The sequence below is a fragment of the Eleginops maclovinus genome, chromosome 5, assembly GCF_036324505.1.
Source record: "Eleginops maclovinus isolate JMC-PN-2008 ecotype Puerto Natales chromosome 5, JC_Emac_rtc_rv5, whole genome shotgun sequence".
Lineage (NCBI taxonomy): Eukaryota > Metazoa > Chordata > Actinopteri > Perciformes > Eleginopidae > Eleginops > Eleginops maclovinus.
In genome coordinates this window covers 5,022,525-5,035,028 of record NC_086353.1, presented here as the reverse complement: position 1 = coordinate 5,035,028, position 12,504 = coordinate 5,022,525, and the positions used below count along the sequence as shown (strand labels likewise).

General features: G+C 37.8%; 2 protein-coding genes across 2 annotated transcripts; both read left to right on the top strand.

Moving 5' to 3' along the window:
• Positions 1-220: 220 nt before the first annotated feature.
• pla2g12a (phospholipase A2, group XIIA) lies at positions 221-3,263 on the top strand. Its single transcript, XM_063883110.1, has 4 exons — positions 221-606; positions 963-1,039; positions 1,776-1,941; positions 2,606-3,263. The coding sequence occupies exons 1-4, from the start codon at positions 393-395 to the stop codon at positions 2,722-2,724; spliced, it is 576 nt and encodes a 191-aa protein (XP_063739180.1). The 5' UTR covers positions 221-392; the 3' UTR covers positions 2,725-3,263.
• A 2,529-nt stretch (positions 3,264-5,792) lies between these two features.
• LOC134864270 (caspase-6-like) lies at positions 5,793-12,468 on the top strand. Its single transcript, XM_063883109.1, has 8 exons — positions 5,793-5,931; positions 6,217-6,258; positions 8,242-8,284; positions 8,396-8,545; positions 8,661-8,737; positions 8,873-9,048; positions 9,126-9,276; positions 10,382-12,468. The coding sequence occupies exons 1-8, from the start codon at positions 5,901-5,903 to the stop codon at positions 10,615-10,617; spliced, it is 906 nt and encodes a 301-aa protein (XP_063739179.1). The 5' UTR covers positions 5,793-5,900; the 3' UTR covers positions 10,618-12,468.
• Positions 12,469-12,504: the final 36 nt, after the last annotated feature.

The window sequence follows — 12,504 nt, the reverse complement described above, 5'->3', positions numbered from 1 at the left end:
AAATGTATTTGCAGGCATACTGTACATTCTGCACGCTATGGCATTTGCCTTTTTGATTGATATGGCATGCGTTTTGTTATTGAACTATGTTAATGTACATATATTCACCAGGGAAATATTTAATTTATCACAGACTTGTTTCTGTACTTTACTGACGTTGCAAAATTTAATCATAATCTTGATTGGCTTATCGGCTGTCATGTGACAGCGTCAAACCCGGAAGTGATATGCTACGGCAGGTAGGCTGTTACCTCATAGTTGCCTGGCTAGGAAGTGGAACGAAAACAACCAGAATTGATACTTAAAATGCCATCAAGACTCCTTTATGCGGAATAAAACAGCTTTAATTAAACCAATGTGCCGGGGGAAACGTTTCTGACGTCTAGTGTACAATGCGTTACCACATGTGTGTATTCCTGTTGCTTTTATTCTGTTGTGGAAGTCTGACATGGGTGACTGCCTTCCAACAAGAGCCAGAGACCCCAGACTGGAGGATGACTCTGAAAACTATCCGCAACGGAATACACAAAATTGACACGTACCTGAACGCAGCACTGGACTTGTTTGGTGGCGATGACGGGCTGTGTCATTATAAGTGTAGTGATGGTAAGAGAACTTCTTTATACATCTCTCTTTCTCATTGTAAAATAAATCAGAGGCTCCGTTTAATTTAAGAGAGCCAGGAATCTGTATCCCACATGCTGGCTCTCAACATCAATGACGGCATTCATTATGTGCTTTTCTCTGATATATCAAGTGAAATAAACCAATTACAGAAAAACAGATGGCGCAAACTTAATCATTTTTGAGTTTATACAACACTAGAGAGCCAGAAGATATACAGTATCACTCCTTTAGCTGCACAGTAGGCCATTAAACCATGTTGTACTGATGTGGTTATCTCTGTCAGTAAGATAACTGACTGGCTGAACAAGAAACATCTTCACCTTTGCTCCTCTCAGGTTACAAGCCTGCACCACGTCCTGGTTACAAGAAACCACCACCCAATGGATGTGGCTCCCCGCTGTTTGGATTTCAGGTAGTCTGACGTTCCTACATTGAGTCTCCCAGATCTGTAAAAGGAAGTTCTTTCATGTCTTGGAAAGGAAAACTGGTTGTAATGTGATTCCTAATGTGCATAGCTAACCAAACTGCATATTCTTGTCAAGTGAATGTAGTTTAATATTTAAGTGGTTTACCTCTCTACTCTAGCTCCTGGGTGATATATAACAAAAAAGTGCATTTTATAATAATTACAGTTTCATAATTCCATAAAATTGTACCATCAAAGTAATATATGTTTATTTATCAAGGTTTACAACTTAGTTTATAGGTTGAGCACATCTCTTTTATAACCAGATTTAAGGAGTCCTTCACTGTATGTTTGCTCAAAGGAGGGAAAAACATATATATTTGTATCAATCAATATGTTTCTAAAAAATTGGTATTGACAGTGGGCACACAAATCCATCATTAGCCTGACTACAGTAAAAATATTAAAAAGAAATAATATATAATTTTTACTCATTTGGGGAATGGACCGGATTTGCTCAGTCTTTGTGATTGTGTTGTTGTTTTTTACCGAAAACTGGATTGGACAAAAGTTTTTTGCCTTTTGTCATTGCTGATTCTTTAATTCAGATTTTAGTAAATATTCACTGAGCCATAACCACACCTTTTTCAATTTGCGAAAATTCACGTCTACTGCAGAGACAGAATAATTATAATTTCCTTCTAAAATACTTTTTGAAGAGATACAAACATCTTTTTTCCAGTTTGACATTGGCATCCCGTCTATGACCAAATGCTGTAACAAACATGACCGCTGCTACGACACCTGCGGCCTTGAGAAGCACGACTGCGATGAGGAGTTCCAGGACTGTCTGGAGACAATCTGCAGGAATGTGCAAAGGACTCTGGGATTGGCCCAAAGTGTCCAAGGTTAGAGGCTGAGCCCATCGGGCCTTTTCATTATACTTACTTATGCTTCTCACATTCTCCCCCTTGACCTGGAAATCGTTGGCTAGATTCCTTTTAGCTGCTTATGTTTCAGTGTATTGTGAACGCTGGCTCAAGTGTTATGGCTTACTGGGACACTTTAATGGACCAGTGGCATCATTCCTTTTTTTTTTAATTAAGTAGAACCTGTCATTTTCAAGATTTCTGATTTCAAAGAGGTTTATATGTTGTACTTTGTGTACCTTAACCTCACTTGAGATGGCTGTATAGAGGCAGGATTACCTCTTAGTCAGCAGTTTTAAACTACATTTGAGGAAAGAAGCTAAACATTAGTTTATTTTTACATTAAACTACAAATACATTTCTACTTCAGTTCAAGGATAGAAAGAAATGCGTTTGCAAAGAAGCAACTGTGAAACACAGTATGTCCAGCAGAGGGCAACATATTCCTACTTTTTAAACATTTCATCTGTGTACTGCAAGAACTCTATTTGTCTCTCGCTGCTGTGATTGTGGATTTTGTTTTGAGGCATTTTTAATCCACTACAACAATCTGTTTTTACTCACTTACAGCACCATGATATCAGGTAGTTGTTTTCACCCTTTTGTGGAGCTAATGTTCTTGTTTTTTCTGCCCCACTTCCAGCCTGTGAGTCAGCAGTGACTCTGCTGTTTGACGCTGTTATGCACTTGGGATGTAAGCCATACCTGGACAGCCAGAGGGACTCTTGTGTGTGTCAGTATGAAATGAAGAAGGAACTGTGACACTCCCACAGGATCAACAGCACAACACTGACAGAAGGATGCCAGCAATACACTTTTATCTAAAGTTTTCTCAGGGAGAGAGTTTCTATTGCCTGCACAGACTTGTTTCCATTACCTCCTTTTATTGAAGTTTTGAATTGTAGACACCTATTCGACAAAGTGAAGTGGACAGTTAATGTCTTTCCTATGAAGTTAATTATTTATATTTAGCTAATATTGTATAATGTGTGTATCCTGTGATAGACCAGAAACGTGGTGTTATCTTGTCTTTTGATACACAACAGCAACTGACAGTGCGGGTAAGTGTTGTACTACGAGTTACATAAGCCTCCTAATGTTTTTAATCTAGTGTGCTATTATTACATTTTCTTGATCATTTGATACTTAATAATACTTGCTAATTGGATATGACTTTAACAAATCAAACGTTAAACAAAATAATTCTTGTAGTTTTGTGTTTTAACTAAATTGTGTTTTCTGGCACTGATTATGGGTAAAACAGAAACTGTTTCAATGCAACTTTTAAACTGTACACTATATTCACTGTCTCAACACTTTGTCTTTATTTTCCATTCTTATACTATGCAAACTCAGCACATATTTTTATCTCACACAACCTACAAACCTGTTAAGTGAAATATCTGGTCCCGCTTCAGAAGCACTCTATGACACTCCCCTTAAAAGGATGCACAGAAACACCATTGTTATTTTGCTTAATCAAACTTATGTGCTGGGAATCACTTGTTTCATACTCTGTCTGTAAGTGGTGGACGCACAATCACAGCTACATTTTCTTTGTTGGGTTTCTTCTTTTTGGGTGGTCTCCCATGTGTGTACAGGAAACAGCAACTTGAGACTGTAAGGAAACTATCCGTAACAGAATAAGCCAAGTTGATGAGTTCCTGAATGTAGCACTGGACTTGTATGGGGATGAATTGTATCATTGGTTGATTATAAATGAGCTTTTTATAGGTCTTAATCTCAAAGTAAAGAACTGTTTGTCAAACATAACATTATTCTGTGGAGCGCCAGGACTCTTGTATCATTGATAATGGCTTACTGGCACACATAAAAATCAATAGTTTTATAATTAATTCCTCCATGTGTTAAACTATGGACAAAATGAGACGGACATAATGAATGTTGAGTTTATGAAACACCTGGTGGCAAGAAGATACAGTCACCCTTTGAGCTGTACATTATGCCATTACATTGTGCTGATGTGGTTATCTCTGACAGCAAAATAAGTGACAGACCAAGAGACATCCTCACCTTTGCTCCTCTCAGATTGTACAGCCAGGGATATTGTAACCAGTTATTTAAAATATTTTTCAGAATTGTATTGCATAATGTTCTTTTCTTTCAAACCAGCAGAGGGTATGTTGGAGAGAACGTCTCAACACTATACATCTGGATATTGTAACACAAGTTTGATCTACTTTATTCTTAAAAATTGACTCAAGAATCATTTTTTTCCTGTCAGTTATAAGTGAAATTGGAATATTTGAAAATGAGAATAGATATTTAAGTCTGATCAAACCGGTCCTGCCACCTGAGGGCTGCAACACTGCTGTGAGGCATTTTTTAATGATTTTCTTAGAACAAAAGCGGTCCTACCTGTTTTTACCAGCTCCCCTATCCCTTTGGTGTATTAGCTTACTGTGATCTGGTATTGTTTTCTGTTCTTTGCAGCTTGTATGTCAGCTAAGAATCTACTGTTTATGCTGTTATGCATTTGGGATGTAAGCCATAAGGAGCCGTGTGTGTGTGTCAGTATGAAGTGAAGAAGGAACCTTTACACTGGATCAACACTGTGGAATAGACTGATTCAGAAGCACAGCACTGACAGAAAGATACCAGCAATACACTTTTCTCTCAGATTTTTCTCAGTGAAGACTTTATTTTAGCTTGCACCTACTTATGTGTTGGAAAAATACTTACATATAGTTGATAATTGATGGCCTTCCTATGCAGTTAATGTATAATACCTTTTAATGTATTTGCAGGATTTCTTTGGCTTTCAGTATGCTCCCATCTACACCTAAAGTATTTTAGTTGTTTTCCTTTATTACATTAATGAAATACCTGTAAAATATTCCATGGGGCAATAGTTATATATTGTCCCCCCAATTTAACCCAAATTAAGATGTTGCATTAAATATTAGAAACAGTGTTCAGTATATAGCACCCAAAATCCCTTTTATGTTGAAAATACTCTTCAATAAAATGTATTTATTATTATTACACAAATATTATGTTCTATTATTACATGTCCTTGATCATTTTACATGACTTTAAAAAAGTGAAAGAAACATTAAAGTTGTAAAGTTTTTTACTAGTGATGCCAAAGTTCAGTCAGCTCAATTTTATGACATTAATCATTCATTCAAATGGCCTTATTAATCTTTACTGTAGGATATGGTGAAACCATGTTCTGTTATCTAGAAACTGGGTGGGGTTTTGTGAAAGTGGGTTTTGTGGGGGCAAAACTGGAGCAGATAAAACAGCATGTAATTAGTATTAAAATAAATAATCCTTCTATGTATCAATCATATCAATTTTTTCCATTGTTAGGGATGTTGCAATAGTGAAGGCAAATGATGTAAACTAGAAAACTGAATAAATCATGTAAAGAAATGTTTATAAAAAAACATGGTTTTATTTTTAATACGTTTTATTTAGTCAACAGTAATCATATACATTATAAGGGCGAAAAACCGTCTGTAGTAAATCGTCTTATACAGAGTGTAATCTGATGGGATCATTGAATGAGCTCCCATTGATCCCTCATAGCCTACAAGACAAAATCAAGTTTATTTATCATTTTTTTATAGAAATTAATAAGAGAGGATGCCTTTAAAGAAAATTCTGGATTAGATGATTAACTATACTAATCTTCGGCTACGTCAGCCCTAATCTTACTTTGGTTATTCCTGATTTATTAAATCCATGTGTTTATCAGTTTGATGAGCCGCTGTTGCAATGTGGCAAACACGGAAATCCTGGATGTTGACCTTTGACTGACAGGTATAAGAGCCAATTGTGTTCTCCGCTTTTAAACATTCAGCCAATCAGATTTGGAGAGGGAGGAGCTTAATTCTTCCTCATCAGTGTAGCTTTGACGAAGAATATTCATTTTTCAGTGGCGTTAGTCGGAGTGAAGACAACCGGTGAACATGTCAAACAAGGCAGAAAGCGCAAGTGGAGGTAACCAATTTACATATATTTTTAAGAGTATAAGTAGCTATAAGTTGTGGACGTCTGCCTGCTACATTTTTAAAGTTGGACAAGTACATACAATGACTTTTAATATTCGATGTAACTTTCAACAGTGAAGCTCTGTTGATACTATGGTTTACTATGTTCTTCCACTGGTCACACCTTTATGGTCAGTTTCCTCTACAGTCAGTCACTAAGTTAGTACAACATGTGAGGCAGGTTTTTAATGTGTATTAAAACATGTAAATAATCGCTTTTCTCTCACCTTCCTAGGAAGTGTTGCTAAATGCAACACAACAGCAACTGACAGTGCGGGTAAGTGTTGTACTTCAAGTTACATAAGCCTCCTAATGTTTTTAATCTAGTGTGCTATTATTACATGTTCTTGATCATTTGATACTTAATAATACTTGCTAATTGGATATGACTTTAACAAATCAAAAGTTAAACAAACAGTGTAAAGTTGTACGTTATTATTATTTATGAAGCCAAAGTAGAGTCAATAGTTTGAATGAGATAAATCAATAACTCAAATACAGTTTACTAAAACAGCCCTGCAATGCTATCATGACGTCTATTCAGTTTAGACTAAGTCTCATCTACAACGGGTCTGTGTTTGTGGGGCTGTATTGTTTTAGTGGCAGGTGTTTCTTATATATTGTCCCCCCCCAATTTAACCCAGATAAAGATGTTGCATTAAATATTAGAAACAGTGTTCAGTGTATAGCACCCATACTCTTCAATAAAATGTATTTATTATTATTGCACAAATATTATGTGCTATTATTACATGTCCTTGATCATTGTACATGATTTAAAAAAGTGAAAATGAAAGAAACATATTAAAGTTTTGAAGTTTTTTATTAGTGAAGCCAAAGTCCAGTCAGCTCAGTTGTATGACATTAATTCAAATGGCCTTATTAATCTTTGCTGTATACCATGTTGAGAGGATTTGGTGAAACCATGTCCTGTCATCTAGAAACTGGGTGGGGTTTGGTGAAAGTGGGTTTTGTGGGGGCAAAACTGGAGCAGATAAGACAGCATAGCCATCATCATTGATGTAATTAGTATTAAAATAAAGAATCCTTCTATGTATCAATAATCTCCATGTTATTCCATTGTTAGGGATGTTTTACGGAGGTTCTGTATTTATTGGGCTGTGTTGTATTTTTATACTGGCAGATGTTTCTCATATTTTGTCCAAGCAATGTATCAATGAATGACGTTGCGCAATAAGAAACACTGATCAGTGTATAGCAGGGGTGTCCAAACTACGGCCCGCAGGCCATTTTGAATCGGCACTCTGCAAATTCTACAAGTATAATGCAATATGGCCCGCAAATATTGTACTTCTCAAATATATATGTCAAAATATATTAATGAGCCCAATTTTCAAATAAATTCAGTCATTTAAAATGTAAAACATTTTCTAACAAATCTTAGTTGATAAAAAACAAACAATAACTTATTTCTATAACAAGCTTGAAATTCATATTTACTCTTATTATAAGCAATCTGAGGCTTCTGTTTTAAGGAGTGAGCTGCCAACAAAAATAAAAGAGAGAAGGGATGAAGGCTGTTTTTTTCTGAAAGCATTTTCAAGTATCACGCATTATTCACCTACATTTGATTTGTTTTGCTAACTTATAACTTAACTTATGAGGCGATATTCACCTCTATAAGTGGCCCAGCTCTCCGTATATTATCTGTATGTGGCCCTTGATGAAAAAGTTTGGACACACCTGGTGTATAGCATTCAATATAGCCCTTATGTTAAAGCTAAACTTGAATAAAATCATCTTTTAAAGAACATTATAATAGTCATTAAGATATGACTTTAATGCAGGTATTAGAATGCAATAGTTTCTAATAAATTAACCCTATACAAGCGGAGCTATGTTTACTGATCCACAAGTCAGATAATGCCTTAAGTCAAACAAACTGCTGCCTTTAGCTACATGGCTGTAGGGCGGGTTACGTAGGTGGCACTTTTGGCCTCTGTTCTTTAGCAGCCTTTTCCATCTTTCTCCACCTGTCACTCCGCCATTGAAGGCAATGAGCACTCTAAGCAAATGGAACAATGGCTGCTTGACCCCACAGCCGCAGCAGTGGAGCAATTCGGTGCACCTGTAGTTGTGCTGCTTAACAAAGGAACCTGAAACGCTCGATCCTCCTCTGTATTTTTATTCTGAGTAATTGTGTTTTTTTTTTACTGCAAAGCCAGGTTTTGATATTTTATTTTCCAGTAATTACATTCTAAAACGTTGCATGCGTAATTGACTGTCTTTTTTTTAATAGCATGCACGGACAACCTAACAGAGACTGATGCTTTCATCCGAAGGTAAACTGTTTTCTTCTTGTTTGTGTGGGTACAAGCAACCCTCCCCCTTTCACGCCTCCCCTCTGTACTCCACCTAATGTTATTCTTGTTATCTATTTCATCATGAAACAGCTCTTTGGCTCTGGATCCTGCAGAGGAATACAAGATGTACAACAAAAAACGAGGCCTTGCCCTAATCTTTAACCAGGAGCGCTTCTACTGGCACCTGGCGTTACCTGAAAGGCATGGAACCAACGCTGACCGCTACAACCTGGAGAGAAGGTATCACGTCCCAGCCAGCTGCTGGAGAGGAAACACTGTATTCTGCAACTGTGCTTTAAAAACATGCCTGTACTTTTTCTGCAACTTATGAGACATATCTTCATCCCTCTGGTAGACTGAATGATCTGAACTTTGAAGTGAGGGCTTATGATAACTACAAACAAGTGGATGTCTACGATAAAATCAGTGAAGGTGAGACATGCATGACAACCAATGACACTCTATGTTATTTCTTATGAGATTCCTGTTCCTACATGCAAAGTTAAGACCCAACATGGGCTGCTTTTGACTTGTCTAAATAACAACTAATGTCTGATGTCTCACCAGCCGCTGGGGAGAACCATTCAGATGCAGACTGCTTTTTGCTAGTGTTCCTGAGCCATGGTGAAAATGATCACGTTTACACCTACGACGGAAAGATCAGCATTCAGAAAATCACCGCCATGTTCAAAGGAGACAAGTGCAAGAGCCTCGTAGGAAAGCCAAAGATTTTTGTACTTCAGGTATGTGCAAACACAAAACAAATGACAGTAGCTCTTAAAAATGCATTCAGAGTTAACGTGGCTGTGTCCGTGTCTAGGCATGCCGTGGAGACAAGCACGATGAGCCAGTGACTGCCTGTGACGCGGTAGATAGCGAGCTGAAGACCAACGAGGTGGTGGTGGATGCCAGCGCTATACACACCCTCCCTGCCGGGGCAGATTTCATCATGTGCTACTCTGTGGCTGAAGGTGAGAGACGTTTTTGAAACTTTGAATCTGCTCTTGTCTCCAGGTGTACATTCACATACCAACGCAAAAGTGAAACAAGCAGAGAAGGGATGACATTTCATTTATCATTGAGGCCAAAGTGTAGTTGATTCAACATAGTAACTGTAAATCATGTGGACAGGATATTGTTTCCCCATAAATCCTGTCATGCTTTTGTCCTTTAGAAAACTGATGGGAGGAACTAGCAATGCGTTTCTTTGATGGAGACATACTTTAATTAAAAACTTAAAGGAATCCTAGATACAAAATAGAATGAATTATGTAGGATATTTGTACCGTGGCTGTGAGACCTCGTCAAAACACATGCAAACAGAAAAACGTTCTTATCAATTCAAAACACTAGCCCAGATGTTTGAAAAAAGAAAACGATTGGGGACACAAGTGTAGTTGATTCAACATAGTAACTGTAAATCAGGGGGCGGTGGAGGCGAAGTCCATAGGGGGTTGGCCTGGGAACTGGAAGGTCACCAGTTCAAGTCCCCGAAAGACCAAGTGCCACCGTGGTGTCACTGAGCAAGACACTGGTTACCTACACTGCTCCCCGGGCGCCGTACATAATGGCAGCCCACTGCTCCTAACACTAGGATGGGTCAAATGCAGAGACCGCATTTCGTTGTCCTAGTACTTGTACTCTGTGCAATGACAATAAAGTTGAATCTTCAATCTTCATCTTCAAGAAAAAAACAACCAAATAAAGAAACACACTGCGAGCGGCACAGACAAAAGAATAAGCAAAAATGAAGTGAAGTCATTTTTAATTCATTCACAATGTGACTGAAATCATTGCCAATATGTGTTCTTAAATTAGCACAAGGCTTGCTTATTTAAGGCCTCTAAATATAAATAATCTTGAGATACACACACGGTTAATTCTTTATTTTTATGTTAACTGACTGTAGTTTCTTTCAAGTTGTCACAAAAGACATTTCCTACTGTTAAATTTTTGTTTTAAAACCAAATAAATTCTTTTTGCCAAATTCTCAAATTGATGTAGACGTTTGCTTTTGATTTCCTTTTTACTATTCACTCAGTAACCGTCCTGTCCTGTCCCCTTCTGTTTGTTAAGGATACTATTCCCACCGGGAGACCGTTAATGGCTCCTGGTACATCCAGGATCTGTGTGAGCTGCTTCAGAAGTATGGGAACACCCTGGAGTTCACAGAGTTACTCACGCTGGTCAACAGGAAAGTGTCCATGAGGAGCGTTGGCAATTCTAACGACCGGAATGCCATCGGGAAGAAGCAAGTACCCTGCTTTGCTTCAATGCTCACCAAGAAACTCTACTTCCGATCAAAACAGTAACAGTGTCAGATCTCAGTCTCACAATTAGCTGATTTTTTACCTGGAAAAGTTCTGGGAGATTTTAAACAATTGTTCTGTTTTCTGTAATCCTCCACTGTGCTTTGCTTATGAACACTCTAATCACACATGCATTAAACAATCAGATGATTGGCAGCGTTAGGATTCATAGTGAAATTAGTTAAAATAACAGGAACACCTTTAATAAGATACACTCTCAAACAACATGACATGTTTGTTTTCTTATTGGGAAACCAGCTTTATCACAAGGACATGTTTTCAGTGGGGAAGAAATCATGTTACAGTATCTGGTGTACTGGTTTATCTGGTCCCAGCTGAATCTTATTCCTCTAACTAATCAGGTTTCCTTGTTAAATGTAAACACAGTTGACATAATAATGCTTAGAGTTTATATTACCCAGTACTATTATTATCATTATCGTCACTGTTATTGAGTAGGTCATAAAAAATGCTATATCATTACGGTAATCTGCAAAATAGTGAATATCAATTATGTCTAGTATGTATTTGCCAGAACTGAGTGAAGTTAGAGAGTCTGCAAATCACTTCAACCTATAGGAAATATAGCAGAGCCACATTTTTAACAGCAAATATCATATATTGAACAAGTGTGTATTTTTAAGGCTATAGTTGACTTACTTATGTATCATGAGATGAGATGCATCATAATCTAAGTGGCTAGGGAAGACCGTCATTCATATTTAAATATCTACCAAATATTTGATGGCCACTTTGGCCCCAGGAGTCCAGCATGAAGTTTCGATTTCAATCACAACTGATGATACCATAACATGATTTGTTAGATAGACACTTTAGCCCATGATGCATTGTCTTGTTGTCTAGGATTGCGTTATGTTTTTAAGGTGTTCCTGTTTTCTCTTCCAGCCGCCGTAGATCCGTACACATTTTGCACTCTCAAGATTTTGCTTTTCAACTGCCAGATCATTATGGACTACCTTTTCTGTTAGCTACCTTTCTTACACTTCACATTTTTGCTTTGTTGTTTAAACTACTGTGGTACTACACAAATGTTGCTTTATCCTGCAGCTGACTTTCATTTACTCAAAGGGGACATATCCTGAAAAGCCCAGTATTTCAGTGCTTGTGTAAATACATGGTGTCTGGACACAAGACAACCCGGTCACATGTTTATGGGCTGCGTAGATCACAAATCATGGGATTCAACAAGCCATTCCGATTTTGTTCCCTTTTCTATGTCCACAAACAGCTGGAGAACTACCATTGTAGTGACCACATTTTTCCTGAAAGCCAATTAGGGGAGGCATTTTCAGGAGGGGCTTTAACATCAGACTACAGGTACATTTAGAGAGAGTATGAGAACATATAACTTCCCTGATGTCTACAAACCAGAAAGATACTGTACTTTCCAACTTACTGTACCTTGCGAGGCCGGTGACACAACAGCGTGACCAGCAGGTCACTAATGATGTTGTTCACGTCAGGGTTTACCACTCCATTACCTCTCTGTAACCACCAGTTACCACGTGATGTCTCTCATATCCAGCCGCCACATAAACATGGTGTTTGTCTTTTGAGCTCGCTCCATCAAAAAGGGAATTCATGTATGTGCTGTTCTTTTGTGTTGTCGCAGTTTACAGTACGACATTTAAATAATGCGTATTTGCACCCAACATGGCAACAAACACCTGTGTGGAAAGTACCTCAGGGAAGTGTGCTATGGACCTGAAACACTTCCAGATGTGTCACACTATCTATGACTCAGGAAAAACCAAGACACCAGCATACTGTGATCTGTATCTTTTGTGGTCTTACTGTTGTGACTTTGTTTAATAAAATCTGTGTGACAATCCAGTTACGTCTCTGCTCTCCGTTGATTGTTTAGTGAAA